The 15,461-nt window shown below is 48.6% G+C and overlaps 1 protein-coding gene across 20 annotated transcripts in view; it reads right to left on the bottom strand.

Moving 5' to 3' along the window:
* Positions 1–600: 600 nt before the first annotated feature.
* Camk2g (calcium/calmodulin dependent protein kinase II gamma) overlaps positions 601–15,461 on the bottom strand; it is a 58,670-nt gene continuing 43,809 nt past the window's right edge. For 4 of the 20 annotated variants that reach the window (XM_048801861.1, XM_048801847.1, XM_048801845.1 and 1 more), the window contains 9 exons: positions 14,044–14,076; positions 11,857–11,925; positions 10,666–10,710; positions 8,983–9,031; positions 7,338–7,451; positions 5,288–5,363; positions 4,861–4,955; positions 3,035–3,280; positions 601–2,579 (listed from right to left, as the gene is read on the bottom strand). In XM_048801861.1, coding sequence (XP_048657818.1) covers positions 3,048–3,280; positions 4,861–4,955; positions 5,288–5,363; positions 7,338–7,451; positions 8,983–9,031; positions 10,666–10,710; positions 11,857–11,925; positions 14,044–14,076 — 714 coding nt within the window. In that variant the 3' untranslated portion in view covers positions 601–2,579; positions 3,035–3,047. Of the gene's footprint in view, positions 2,580–3,034; positions 3,281–4,852; positions 4,956–5,287; positions 5,364–7,337; positions 7,452–8,982; positions 9,032–10,665; positions 10,711–11,856; positions 11,926–14,043; positions 14,077–15,461 lie in introns of all 20 variants that reach the window. The other 16 variants (XM_048801864.1, XM_048801846.1, XM_048801851.1 and 13 more) reach the window with 8 other exon arrangements.

The raw sequence follows: 15,461 nt of genomic DNA, 5'->3' as shown, positions 1-15,461 counted from the left end.
CCCAAACGGTGGCACAGTCTGGGGAGCGTCGGGCGCCGCGGCTCCAGAGGAGGGGCGGGCCGAGGGTACGGGCTCGTCCACTCAGCCCGGCGGAGGGGGAGCCGGGCCGGCCCACTGAGCAGGGGCGGGGCCAGCCTGGGACGCAGGCGGGGCCCGGAGGCGTGGCGAAACCCGTAGCCCACCTCCCCCATCCCCACCCCTTTTGGTACCAAGGATTGAACCCAGGGGTGCTTAACCACTAAGCTGCATCCCCAACCCCTTTTATTTTGAGTCAAGGTCTCACTAAAGTTGTTTAGGGCCTCGCTAAATTGCTGAAGTTGGCCTCGAACTTGGGAACCTCTGGTATTAGGAGCCTCAGAATCGCTGGGATTACAGGCGGGTGCCCCCACATCTTGGTCTTCGCCCACCTCTTAAGGCCCCGCGTCATCTCTGCCACCCCTTGACTCCCCTTAGCAGCCAGGGGGCCTATAAGAAAATCCTCTTCTGAAAAGATCCTAAAAGGAAGTGGGAGAAGATACTTCTCTCCATCTAAAGCCTTGTAATGCAGGTTGCTAAAATCTAAGCCCCTGGGCATAAGCCTCCAACAGCAATAACACAATGGACTGTTTCAAGGTTATTTTATTAAATATCTTCAGTTCAAGGTTTCATTGTAACAAAGCTATGAAGGGTCTACCAACATTCAGAACAAACACTATTTTTAAATTATTTCTATGTCATGCAAAAATTCTGCATCAAATGCCTTCCATTTCCTGTTTAAAAGATTATTTTAATAGTCTATTGTCTATAGATGCTGACATTAGCCCCAGAAGAGGAGTAAGAATGCTAAGAAGTGGGGCTGGAACAGCCATATGAAGCTATGGGTCTCAATGAACTCTAAGACCATTTGTCTTCAAGCCAGCAAAACCAAACCCTGTGGTGAAGGTATCTGCGAGCTGGCACTGCAGGCTGCAGGGCAGGGTGGGGGGTAGGGCCCAGGGGCTGGGGCATGCATGAGGCGCGAGAGGAGCCTTGCTAAATCCAAGCATCAGCACCTGTGAGTTTGCTCTCCTCAGCTGGCTCCAAAGTAAACCTGTAGCTTTGCCTCTTTTCCCAGCTCCTGTGCCTCCTGAAGTTAGTCCAGGGAGCTGGAGTCTACCCACCTTTCCCTCAAAAGTGCAGATATTTGTGCAGATAAATATGCACAGTTGTTTTGGGAGAAACCCAAGGCTATGACCAATTGCTCCTCCATTATCTTCTCATATTGGCTTAGGGTAGATCTTTTCCTCCTGGAATGGAACTCCTTGAGCAGAGAGAGACAATGAATGTAGGAGTCTTTGCTCTGGACACCTTTTTTGGGTACATGCAGGTGAGGGGAGGTGATGCCCATGCAGATTGTCCAGCAGTAAGTCTATACTTCAGTTGGTCAGTAGAGGCCTCTTTCAAGAGGACGCTTCTTGCCAGAGCACTCAGGTCAATCTCAAAGACAGGGAAAGAGATGGACGTGCAGCAAGAGTAAGAAGGGAGGCAACCCTGAGGGCAGCCTGAATGCATAGAAACAACCACCACCTCTTATCCCACTGCCTCACTCCTCCCATCCCACAGGGGCACTTCACGGAGGGCCCAGGTCCAGATGAGGGTCAGCATGGGGGACCACCACCATGAAAAGGCAAGACAAAGATGGTCCAGAAACAGAACTGCCAAAGGCGACAAAGGGAGCCCTGACCAGGGCCTGGCTCCCTCCTTGCTAAGTTATCAAGAACACAAACACGAAGCAAAGCAGCAAAACCTCCCCTTCCCACCTGCAGGGATTAGGCCTCAATATCAGGGCCCAAGGGCATTGTGCATCCTATAGAAATGGATGAGTAAGTAAGTGCATGTCAGACTAACACGAGGTTTCTCATCAGCTTCATAGCAGACATACTTCTGCAGCACCAATTCTCTTCCCTTCTATGCTAAATGAACAGTACAGCAAAGTCCGGGACCTCAGTCCTGAGGCCACTGCTTCTCAGGTGCGTCCACAGCTGGCTGAGAGTTCTGCATTCTGTCTCAAGTAGGTCTAACAGCCATGGTGTTTTCATCAGCTTCTTTCTAGGTGCTTATGCAGTTTCCGAAGAAGCCCACTCATAGACCTGGGGTAAGCAGGCCACCTCAGGGGCCATAATCACATCATGGCCCCCAAAGCTCTGTCAGAGTCCTTGCCTGGTCCCCCTGGGTCCGTGGGGGTTCTGAGGCTAAGCTCACCTCTTCAGGACTGGTGGGTGAGCCCAACGTTCATGCCAGGATGGGCATCACACAAACTCCTGTCTTCTTGCAAGCCCAAGGGCTGTAGGTGGTTTTGAAATGCTTCATGGTACAGATTCCATTTTTTTTTAAACAATCTTTTTTTTTTTTTTCTTAAATGTAAAAAAAACACCTCGGTACAGCAGAGACAGACACGAAGGGCGGGCGGGAGGGCTGCATGCAGGGGCGTGCATTGGCTGCTGCCGCTTTGTAATTTAATTGTTTTAAACCTCAAACGAACAGGACTGCCGCTGTCACTCAGGCCCTCCAGAGCCACTGGCTGCGAAGGTTCGACCTCCAGCTGGAATCTCCTAATCCCCCTGTTAAACAGGACAGAAGGTGGTAATAGAATAGAGGACAATGAGCACACACAGATGAGGTCCTAGGGCCTAAGAAAGTTGGGGTGGGGGAGAAGCTAATGTTTAAATATAACACTGTCTCACATTTAAGTACTTAGTAAGTGCTTTACTTATAGTATTTTATTTATTTAACCCTTACAAAAATTTGAGGTAGGCACCACACTTGTCCTCTCTAACAGCTAAGGAAACTGAGACTTAGGGAGGATAAGTAACTGTGTGCACCTAATCTGGAGTCATAGAAGCAGACTCAAATTAGAGTTCAGAGTGTAACTTATTTCAACCACACTCCCCAGCCTTTGCCATTCTTCTGGGATGGCCCATACCTCCTTCCCAAGTTTCACCTCCTAGCCTACTCTTCCTTCTTTGACCCCACCTGTCCCAACCCCTCCCTGCCCCTTCTCCCCTACCACAAGCACCTGTGGCTGAAGCTCACTGCAATGGTGCGGCAGGGGCCCCTGAGCAGTGATAGTGGACATTGAGCCACTTGCCATCCCGGCGGTGCCAGACCCGGGTCTCCTCTGACTGGCTGGTACGAGGCCGACCCTGCCCGTCGATGTACTGGGTGAGACGGATGTAGGCGATGCAAGCTGCGTCCTCCCCAATCACGTGGACATGTGGGTTTAGGATGGTGGTATGGATGGGCTTGCTGTTCTTGGACAGGACTGCAGGGGGAAGGGCAGGGTGGGGTAGGTAGGAGTGTGTCAAGCCTGGGCACCAGCATTTTATTCCCTCCCCACACTTCCAAGTCTTACCCTCCCACTAGCAACTGTTCACAGAATCTCCAAGTCCCCCATATACTCTCCAGAGGTCAGGATACCCCATTATATTAGACTCAATTATCCAAAAGAAATAAATGTGGATAACAGTATCAATATAGCAGCTATTCTTTTAATCAGGCATTGTACTGGAGATTTTATATGCATGAGATGTATTTTTTCGTTGATATTTTCTTCATATAAGAAGGAAATAGGCTCATGGAGATTAATCTGTCCAAATCACACATTCAAACTCATATGACTCTAATGGGAGGCTCATATGACTATATGGTCTTTTGACTTTTACTTATTTATTTATTTTTGCAGTGCTGGGGATTGAACCCAGGGCCCTTGTGCATGCCAGGCAAGCACTGTCTCACTAGGCCACATCCCAGCTTCTCTCTACTCTGTTAGGCTGATGTTTAGATTTCGTAAGGTTGGCTTGTTGCTGCTGCAGAGCAAAATCATGAACTCAAAAAACATTCAAAATAGATTCACAACTTGAAAAGGTACCAAAGTTAAAATAACCAAAGCACGCAGCTCAGGTTATCCCCAGAGCTCCCAGCATCCTCTTGGGGAAAGGTAAAGGAAGTTGGATTGCTATTATCAGCATAGGCTGTATAACTGTGAGGTTTTTATTGAGATTCATTTTTTAGTTTAATTCCATAGTTACATAGGGGTTGCAGGAGATTCTCCTTAGAACTAATAGGAACTCTGGAATTAGATAGCCAAGGGTTTACATAGGCAGCTGAAATGTGGAGAGGGTGGGAGTCAGTGGAAAAAGCAGCAACAAAATAAAACTCAGGAGAGAATGGAAAAGGCCTAGGATAAAGTGGGAAAGAAGAGGAAAAAATAGGAGTAGGGGTGAGGAGTGGTTCTGAGAGTAGAGAGAAAGATGGGAAGGTGGTCATGATTCAATTCCTTATCTCCTGGAACTGCTAGGAACTATCCAGTATATATATCCCCCCCCCGCCCCCGCCCAATCCAGGATGCCTGCCTCCCTTAATATTCAGAAGGATTCTAGCCACTACTTCCAATCTCATAAATTTCCACCAACATCCAGTTACTTGCTTGTACATTCTTATTCTGGTTTTAATTTCCTCTATTATGAAACCTGCAGACATAGAGCTTCATTATTACTTGCTGATATCATCTCAATCTAATCTCAAAGGGTTTGTAATCAATCTTGAAAAGAGATGAGGCATAAAGAAATACAGTGACCTTGATGTGGTGACCAGCACTGCCCTGAGGCAGTTGGAGAATGAATGGGTAGTTGGGGTTCTGGAGCAGGGCCTTCTAAGGTGCCAGTTTAAGACTACCAGGGCACAAAACTAGCAGAGCACAAGGAAGAAAGCATACAGAATGTGATGCAGCAGGAAGGTCAAATAAAAGGGAAATGAGCAACTAGGATGAGGAGGTGAGCAGGGGACAGAGGCAAAGGGGTGAAGGGGCAGGCAGGAGTATATCAGCAGCACGAACCCACTCACGATTCTCAAAGTAAAACTTATGGAAATCCATCCCCTCCACGAGGTTACCGAGGGCCTCAGGCTCAAATGAAGTGAGACCTGGGTCACAAATCTTCCTGCAGGAGAAAAATAAATAAATAAAGCAAAACCTAGCTTGTCAGGCCTCTATGGGATATATGTGTCTTCTTCCTCATAAGTGGTGTGTATCCTGTAGTAGCAGGTTGGTGATGGGCCATGCTTCACAATGCAGCTAAAATCTTTGGGGCCTGCTGCCATGGGCTGGCTAAATCACAGGAAATCTATGTGGAAGGGCTCCCAACCTAAGCACTTAGGGTTTAACTCACACACTATGCCCAAACCTCAGGTGGCCTTTTCTCTGGGATCCCAGTTGCTTTTTGGAAGCAGAGAAGGCCCTGAGAGACATTTCAATGAACAGGTTTCTACTCACGTGTAGGCCTCAAAGTCCCCATTGTTGATGGCTTCAATCAGCTGTTCTGTGATCTTAATGATCTCCTGTTTTCGCACTGTGGGAGTAAAAATCCAACAATTTACAAACTGCACAACCTCCTAAGTAACAGAGAGCCCTCCTCAACCCTTCATGGAGTTCCCTGTGATCTTTTTGTCAAAGACATCCCTCTTGTCTGACTGTAAGTTCCTTTGCAGGAGGAGCAAGCTCACCTTTCCTTCCATCCCTTCAGTGGTGTGTGCAAAGCCAATGACCACCTCTTTTCCAAGCCAACCCATTAATTATGGTTCTCTGGCTTTTGTCTCCCTCTCCATCAACAACCAGGTCACAGAAAACACTCTTAACAGCTGAGGAGCCTGGAGCACCATGAATGTTCTATGTGGAATCTGTGCATCCCATCTCTAGCAGGTTCAATCTCTCTGAGAAGCATCTCCCAATATGGCTGTTTCCACCCCCATTTACTTCTTTCACCAGAAGGGGCTCAGTCAGGTCTCAATTACCACCCTTACTCTTAGCCTTCATTCAGTGGCCCAGAACCTAGCCTTGGGCAATAGCCAGCCTGAGAGCAGAATCTAGCCGAGGGATGAGGGCTGCGGGCTGCCAAAGGATGAACAGAACCCTAGGATAGATGCTTCATTCTCTTCATCCTGCTCATCTCCTCCACAGGGCTTCTATGGGATAAGGGATCTTGGAACTGTAAAAACTCTTGACAGCCTCTCACCTAAGAAATGGCTCCATTTACTCTAGACAAGCTTTGGGAAAGCTATAAATCTCAAACCAGCTCTCATGCTAGGATGTGTCCCTCAAGGAAATCAAGAAAAGGCTAAGACCAAAGGCAAGCAGAGATGGTGCCTTCAGAGCCTCCCTTCCCACCCCATCCCAAGCCCAGAGAGAGCTGGTGACATCCTGCTCTCCTAGGCAGCTTAGTTACAGGAAACTCTACTATTAGCAGAGGATGCCAGCAGGGAAAGGGAGGACTCAGACTGAGCTGGGGCTAACCCTAACCCAAGGCCTCACTGGTCCAGCCTTTCCTCACAGGAGCAAGAGGCTGCAAGACAAATGCATTAGAACAGCACCAGCATGGCACAGCTGGGCCAGCACAGTCAAGAGGCATAGCTGGGAGGGAGTAGTGCAGCCAATGGTGGCCCCACAGTCACCACCACTGGGTAGGCAGCTCTGGGTAAGCAAGCAGCAAGTTCGGGGAACAACGAGCTCTATTCCCTTTCTAAAGAGGCAAGAAAGCATGTCCACACAACACACGGCCCCACTCTAACCCAACCAAATCCATCTGGAGGACCTGACTGGGGCCCCTGTGGGTGAAGAGGATTGTGTTTAGAAACTCTACAAGGAAAGACAATGGGAGGAAAAGAAGCAAAGAGAGGCATCACAGACATCAACACAGACAGAACTAAAAATATCAAACGAACTGCCATTAACCTTGCGAGGCATTGTATTAAAACCGTCTACTTTCTCATTTCTTTTTATAACATTTGAAGTAGATGCCATTTTCTCCCTGCTTTATAGATAAGGAAACCTAAGCTCTGGGAGGTTTAAAGCTACTTCACATACTTCTGAAAATAGCATAGCTTGATTTAAACTCGGGTCTGCCTCACCCCAAACCTTGTGCCCTTAATATGACGTTACGCTGAGCTTCAAGAAACACTACACAACACAGTTCCTCAGCTATTTCAATTTTACCATTGTCCCCCTCCCACGGACCCAATTTCTGACACTGGTCCTCCTCCTGGCTGCTGCCAAGGCAAGGCCCACTGCACACCCCAGTGGCTTTCTACTCCCTCCCTCCATGCCACATTCTTCCACCCATTCTTCTGGTATTTCTCTGGGCCTCAGGCACAGGGCCTCTAACTGGAATAAACAGTGCCTCCAGCTGTTCCCCCACCCCAGGTGCAGGTCTTGTTCCTCAAGCTAAGACAGACAGCTGGGTTGGGCTGACAGCTCTGGAGGGGATCCCTGAGGGACTTCAGGATGAGCCAGGGAGTGGGAAGCCAGAATGTGCCTCCCTCACACTTACTGGCTGAGGAGCTGAGAGAAGGCTGGGGCTGCATGCCTGCAGAGGGGGCTGTTCTGTCCCGGGAGCTCCGTCCTTCAGGCATCGAGCTGCCATTCCCAGTGCGGAGCGGGGCAGCTAGCCAGCCAGGGCAGGGCAGGGCAAGGCAGAGCAGCCAAAACAAACAGAACAAGGCAGGTGAGCGAGCAAGCCAGACAGGACCCAAGCCCATGGCACAGAGCCGGGGCAAGGTGACGCCTCGGGCTGCTGTGGACGCTGGACCACATCCCACTCTTCTGCCTCTGCCAGAGAGGCCCTACCAGGCTGAAGCACTGGGAAGGTGCACAGACCTGGCCTTGCAGCTTCCAGAGGAGCCTTAAATCGGCCTATCCTAGGACCACTGCTCCTGGGGAAGACGTTTGAGGGGGCTAGGCCATGAGGTCAAGAGCCCAGCAGCGAAGGTACCTTCTACTCTGCCAGCATTATCAGAAATGAACTGATCTGGCCTGATTCCCAGCAGCCCTGGCGATACTATTCTTTATTGCCTTATTTCTTTCGATTTTTGGAGTTTCCAAAGTTTGGTTTCCCTCATTACCAATAAGCATGCTCTCTCAGCTCCGTCTTAACAATATCCTTAGTCTTTTCTGTTGGCCTGGCTGAAGGTCATTTACTGAAGGCAAAGGGAGCAATTCCAAGAGGCCAACCCAAAGAGTAGGGCAGATTCCCATTAGTTTGGCCTGCCAAGCTTCCCACACACCCTGGTACTCTGGCCAATCCCAAGCTTAGGTTGGTGATCCTCACAAGACCTCCAAGACACAGCTGAGTGTGGCTTTACAGACATCAGATCAGTTCTCTTATCATTTGTGGCCAGACCTCGGGACTAGAGTGACCAACTCATCCCTGGGGCCCACGACAATTTTGGCTTTTTTATTTTCTTTCTTTCTTTTTGGTAGCAGGGATTGAACCCAGGGCACTTTAACCACTAAGCCACAACCCCAGTCCACCCCCCTTTTTTTTGTATTTTGAGAGAGGGTCTGCTAAGTTGCTTAGGGTGTTGCTAAGTTGCTGTGGCTGGCTTTGGATTTGCAATCCTCCTGCCTCAGCCTCCCAGTTGCTGGGATTACAGGTGTGTGCCACTGTGCCCAGCTCCCCCGACCCACCCCTGCCATTTTGTGGTGCTGGGGATCCAATCCAGGGCCTTGCATATGCTAGGCAAGTGCTCTGTCACTGAACTACATCCTCAGTCCTTGTCCTGGTTTTGAAACTGGAAGTTCCACATCCTGGGAACTGCCTTGGTTCTGGAAAAACCAGGACAACATTCACCCTAAGGACCAGGACAACATTCACTTTTCAAGGACCTCAGATGTCCCTATTCTAAGACATCACATCATTTTCAACAGCAGAAACAGCTCTTTGAACCCTGGATCCAGGTATAGCTAATGTAGCTACTGTAGACATGGGTCAAAAAAGAGTCCTCTTGCCTGGCTCAGCAACCAGACAAGAACCTCATACCTTGGCCCATGGAAAGTGGATTTTATGTCAAGACTTCTCCTGGGGTATAAAGAGCCACTAGTCCCAGTTCTGGGAACAGAAAAGGCAGGTGCCCCATCAGAGCCAAAGTACCTGTGTTATGGCTGGGGTCCCTTCCCCACCAAGGGCCAACACTTACCTTTGAGGTCCTCATCTTCTGTAGTGGTGTTGCAGCTCTCTGTGGAGCCCTGTGGACCAAAGAAAAACATGTTTCTATATGCTAAGGCCTTTGGAAGCAGAACAGAGCAGAACATGGGACCAGGAGGAATCACAGAGGCTTCAACCTCTACGCTTGCTTTCTGGCTTACAAAACTCTGGTTTCCCAAATGCCCTACCCAACCTTCCCAACTCAGTAAATGGTATCATCTACCTAGTCACTTAGGCTAAAACCTGGAGTCATCTTTGATTCTTCTCTTTCTCTCTTTTCTTTATATCCCAGTCAGCTAATATAAAATAAAAATCCATCACTTCTACTTTCAAGATAAATCCCATGTCTTACTTCTTCTCTTTAAATGAACAGCTACAATCTAACATCTGAACCATGATGATGGCTTCTGGGCTTCTGTACTTTCACTCTTGTTATCTCCCTGAGTTCTTGCTCATATGTGGCCACAGTAATCTCTTGAAATGCAACTTAGATTATATTATTCCCCTGCAAAGAACTGCCAAGAGCTGGAATAAAATGCAAACCCTACCACACATCCTATCTGCTTTTCCAAATTCAACACCCTTCTCTGGCCTTTGCTTACCATGATAAGCTCCACTTGAGTCTTCTAGCATGTGTCTCTGCAGCTGCAGTCCCTCTGATCCATAGTTATTTGGCCATCTCCTTCCCACTGACATTTAGTTTCTAGCTCAACTATCCCCTCCTGAGAGACCTTTCTCTGGCCATTTAAAGACCCTGTAAACTCTCTCTTTACCTTGTGCCACTTTCTTGGTTTTTTTTTTTTTTGGTACCAGGGATTGAACTCAGGGGCACTCAACTACTGAGCCACATACTCAGCCCTATTTTGTATTTTATTTAGAGACAGGGTCTCACTGAGTTGCTAGTGCCTCACTATTGCTGAGGCTGACTTTGAACTCATGATCTTCCTGCCTCAGCCTCCTGAGCTGCTGGAATTACAGGCATGCACCACTGTGCCTAGTTTGTGCCATTTTCTTCAGGGTATTTAGCCCCATTGGATTATATCTTATTTAATTCCTGTTCATCTGCTCCTCCCCCTTCCCCACAGACAGGACATGTGCTTGTCACCTCTGTAAACCAGAGCTGTGGAAGGTTTTTGAGCTCAATAATACTTTTTATTTTTTTAGAAAGAGTTTTTTTTTAGAAAGAGAGAGAGAGAGAATTTTAATATTTATTTTTTAGTTTTTCGGCGGACACAACATCTTTGTTTGTATGTGGTGCTGAGGATCGAACCCGGGCCCACGCATGCCAGGCGAGCGCGCTACCGCTTGAGCCACATCCCCAGCCCTCAGTTTTCTTTTTGGCTAACATTTTTTCTCACTTAAGTTCACAACTCATAGAGGAAAATTCTATTATTATTACAATGCCCCTTTACAGATAAGAAAACTGAGGGACTTGCCCAGAGGTCTGGAGACAGGTCTGTTGGACTGCAGAGCCTGGGCTCGGAGTTGCTAAAGTTTGCCCTTCTTCAGAACGAAGCAATTAACAGACATACGTTACCTCCGACCCAGCCTCTGTGAACATCTCAGCATCAGGGTGCAGGCTGTAGGTGGCCACTGGCATTAGACCCTGTACCCAGCCCACCTGTCTTCTGCTAATCTGGAAAGCAGGAGACTGGCTCAGGAGCCGCTCACTCACCTTGATCCCATCTGTAGCATTGTGCACCACGGTGGTTTGTGGCTCCTGAGGGAAAAGATAAAAATTACCTTCTTGACCTGGAGACAGACCTATAGCTCCTCCCTGAGGGAGCCCAACCCCAAACCAGGACTCCCAGAAACTCTATAATGGCCACTGAGGCCCACCCACCATCCCCTCAAGACAAAACATTCTTGCTCAACTGGGGTCTCAAAGATCTGGGAAGCCCTGGATTGAGGTGACAGCACTGGCTAGTAAGAAAGAAAGGCCTGGAAGAAGCAGGTACCTAAGAATTTGAGACAAGGGTTTCTGCTTGTGCTGAGAGTTCTTTCCACATGTCCCCCATCCTGGCCCTGCCAGATAAGTATATAGGAGGAGCCATAGAACTCAGGGCACAGGACAAGCCCTGCAAACATTGTTCATCAAGGGGTGCATGGGAGGCAGGGACACAGGGAGAAGAGAATGATAAGATCTCCCAGAAAGGCCCAGGATGCACTCTCGGCAAGCTTGAGTACAGGGAGCTGCCCACTTTGTCTACTTTTTGCTTTCTCCTGGCACCATGCCAGGCAGCACAAGGGTCCACAGGACACAGAGGGCCCCTCCTCTCCAAGTCATCCCTTTGCTAACTCTAGTTATCCTCCACTAGCAGAGGGAGCTCTGAGACACACAGTGCCTCTTGGAAGAGCCTAAAGAGAACTCAGATGGAGTTCTCCAGGATCCCAGAGATCTTGGCACCATCCAAAGGTGGGTGACCCTAAGTCCTTCTTCCTGTTCCTGCCTTTGCAAAGGAGAGGATGAGGCAGATTCTACAAGGAGGTCTCCAAGAACTGATGGACAGTCTCCAAGAAGACCCTTACCCTCTCCTTTTATAAGCAACTCACCTTCCCAGCCCCAATGGAAGACCCAATGGGGGTCCCAGCTGGGGGCTGGGAGGTTTAGTTGAGAGCCCTGATCACTCTTCCCCACAACCGCAAAAGGAGCAGGAGCAATGGTTCTGCCATGCAGGATGGAACATGGCCAAGCAGGAAAATGAAGGGCAAGGGGCCTATGGGATGGCACACAGAGCAGCCTGCTCTATAGGAATCAGAAAAGGAAAGAGGCTAAGGAGTCTGGGGAAAGAGGGCAAGAAGAGGAAGAGGGAAGGAGCAGGAGGCAGCCAGGGGCAGAGGCAGAGAAGCTGTAGTCAGGAGGTACCATGGCCGTCTGCAAGGGCGCAGGCTCTTGGGCTGGGCTTACGAGACTGTTTTTGTTGTTGCTCTGTGGCTGAGACAAGAAAACAGATGGTTTAGTTCCTCCAGAGTCACCAAGGCTGCTCAGGTTTGACTCCCAGACCTCCCTTGACCCCTGACCTGGCCTGGAGGAGCTAGGCCTGAGGTGGCCATCATAACACTATGCAGATGGGAGCCATGGCTGGAGAGATGATCAGTGGAAGGGACTATTGTGAGAGGCCCAGAAACCTAACTCTGGAGACACCCTCAAGGTGGGACTAGTCAAAGACTTGTTTTAGAGCATCTCTCCAGAAATGTTTATTCCACGTACCATGTCATTGCACAATCACATCTGACCTGAAGAAATTTAGGGTCTTCCTTCCACTTCACAGGTAGAAAGGAGAGTGATTTATAAGAAAGCAGAATAAATTCAGACACTCTGGTGCCCTTATCTGTAGGCAATCTCCTGCTACCCTCCACTTGGCATCTGTATTTTCTTCCCCTTAAAATACTAGCTAGAAGCCTGATCTGAAAAGAAAAGGAAGAAGAGCAAGAATACCTGGCCTAGGAAATGGTGTCCAGAGAGGAAAGGGGTGGAATTAAAATTTAAATACAAAATGTATCCATGGACCAAAGGGAGCTGAGACAGGGTAGTGCTAGTCATCTTCTGCCCTATAAATCCTGAACTTGATCAGCTGGAATTGAAGGCAGAGCTCCGAGGGCAAGCAATTCTTGGGTGGGGGCTGTGGATATGGTTCCAGAACCTAGTCCCCAGGAAAGAGCAGGCCACCCTGCAGGCCAACATTCCTAACAGCAACATGACCATAAGGGATCTCTCCTTGCCATTCAAAACATTAAAGTGGCACAGCAGGGTGGGGCTAAGAGGAAGCTGATCAGGAAGGAAGGCCAATCTCAAGGGCAAGAAGCCACATCATTGCTCTGTTCATCTAATAAGTCCCTAACCAGTATATAGTCTCACTGGGTGTCCAGGTGGAGTTTTGGCCACCAAGGAATAGTCTGATGCCTTTAACAGGAAGAGACAAATGTCCCTGTGCTTACCGCCTATGGCTACCGCCTCTGTGCAGAGTGTAAATGAGGACATGTTGACAGCTAGCATGTGCTTCTTCTCTCCCAGGACACACACAGAAGGCATCCAGACTGTCCTACATCTTGCCTGGAAGCCTCTTGGACCGGATTTGAAGTCCACCCCCAGCTTGCTGTCAGTGGCTGAGACACCCCCAAGCCCAGAACAAGACATGGAACCTCGAGCTAGGTATCACATTCTAAAAGACTCTACTGAACTCTGCAGGCTAGAAAGAAAGATCCCAGGTGTAGTCAGGACATGAGCCAAGAATAACATGAGCTGATCTCTTCTGTTTCCACCAGTAAAGAGTGGAATCCTCCTAGCTCAACTGTTGATGATGTCCTTGTGCTTGGGGTTGATCGGAGAAGGCTGCTCTGCTGCCATGCCCAGCTGACACCAAGGCCCTCACAGGGAACAATAATGACAGAGTGCTTGTAAAACCTGCTTTATCTGCAGAGGGCCAGGAAGAAACCCAGGTGGCTCCACCTCTGGTTTTAGTGGATGGTTTCATAATGACTAAACTTGCTGTGTTCTCCTTGGTGCCCTATGTCCCATGAGAAAGAAGATGTGTTACTGTAATCTTTCAGCTGTGCTGAAGGCTGGGTGGGAAGGATGGGACTCTGGGCCCACCCAGAGGATGGGACTTGCACAGGGGAAAACCCAGGAGAGCAAGGATCAGAGCCAGGAGCCAACCAGCTCCTCTGCTACCAGCTGCCAGTTTGTAGATAGCAGTTGCTTATGCCCAGTGAGCAAGGCTTCTCCTCCTGAATCATAGTAAGTGAGGTTTTCTCCTTGTGCTTACCACCTGACCCCAAGTCCCTACCAGATTCATGTCCTGCCCTACTGGAGGCCCATCCAAACTCCAAAGCAGAGGGTGCCACAGTGCACCTTTCAATGCCCAATTTTGAGGCCACTGGGTGACCTTGGGCAATGGCCCCCATCTGGCAGGACAGGCCACATCTGCCCACAAAGCACAGACATGCAGTGAGGATGAGTGAAGCACACGCACATGGCAGAATGGGTCTGCGTGGCTGGCAGGCGGGCACAGGCAGCATGGAGTGGGCGGATGGGTGGGCAGGCAAGGCTCACCATTAGGTGCACGCTGGAACTCGACTTCCTTTTCTGGACACATCACAGCAAAAAGGAAAGAGAAGGGGAAAGAGGAGGTAAGAAGAGAAGCACAGAGACACTGCAGGTTAGTGCACCAGCATGGGCTCTGCACTGGGGGAGAGAAGAAAGGAAGGAGGAGACCGGGAGTTCAGCACCAGAAGGGTTAAAACAGCATGTAGACTGAAAAGCACACACACCCCTCCAGACCCCAGAGGGGAAGAACTCTGTTGTCAGGTTCACAAACACAGATTTAGTATATTAGAGAAGTCTCAGCCTTGCTCAGAGAAAGCTTCTTAGGGAGATTAAGTCACAAGTCTGTGAGGGTAAGTAATATCTGTTGCAAATTTATAGGTTTACGTTCAAAAGGCTAGTTGTACCTATAAGGGTATTTACTTTCCCACACTCCTAGATCTGTCTGAATATGAGTGAGCTGCTACCATCAGGAAAGTAACAAAAGCTACTCTAGACTATCCTTAGCTTTATTTTTTTTGGGGGGGGGCAACAGGGGGTACCAGGAATTGCACCCAGGGGCACTCAACCTCTGAGCCACAACCCCAGCCCTTTCTGTATTTTATTTAGAGACAAGGTCTTGTGGAATGGCTTAGGGCCTTGCTAAGTTGCTGAGGCTTGCTTTGAATCACGATCCTCCTGTCTCAGGCTTCAGAGCCACTGGGATTACAGGTGTGTGCCACAGTGCCAGCCATCCTTAGCTTTAATAACTTTGTGTGTGAGTGTGTGTGGTGCTGGGGATTGAACCCAGAGCCTTGTGCATGCAAGGCAAACACTCTACCAACTGAGCTATATCCCCAGCCCATTAACATTTTACTTCTGAACCTAGACTTTGCTGCACTCCTAAATTGCTTTTCTGATAAAAATGTTGGGTTTTTGAAAACGATCTCACAGTTAAATTTTGGCCATCCCCTTCTATATCAGTATGGTCATGCTTTTTTAAGATCAAATTTTGACTGCATTTTTACAATTACTGGGAAATAGAAGAACAGGAGTGCTGGTGATTACAAGTGCAGTGATCATAAAGATGCAGAGATGTAAGCCACAGGGAATGCTGAAAGTAGCAATTCCTTAGCCTCAACTAGATGCTAAAAGACTTTATGTTTAGATGTGAAACAAGAGCATCAAAAGGAAGACCTCATGGCACACTGAAAACTCATCTCAGAACACTGTGTCTAAAAGGTGAAGGGGAATTATGTATAATACCATTAACTCACAGGAAAACAGAATCCCCTTGGAATATGTCCATCTGTTGTTTGACTTTTGTGCATTAATTTAGTGACATCCAACAAACACTGAGGGCTGTTCTGGGCACAGTAAATGTGTCTGATAAATTGTTTGTGCCCCTAAGGGGGCCAATGTTTTACTTTGAAAAACATTTTTGGGCA

This window comes from Marmota marmota, unplaced genomic scaffold (assembly GCF_001458135.2).
Source record: "Marmota marmota marmota unplaced genomic scaffold, marMar, whole genome shotgun sequence".
In the NCBI taxonomy this organism is placed as follows: Eukaryota; Metazoa; Chordata; class Mammalia; order Rodentia; family Sciuridae; genus Marmota; species Marmota marmota.
Note: the sequence above shows the minus strand (reverse complement) of the source record. Positions and strands in the feature narration are given on the sequence as shown.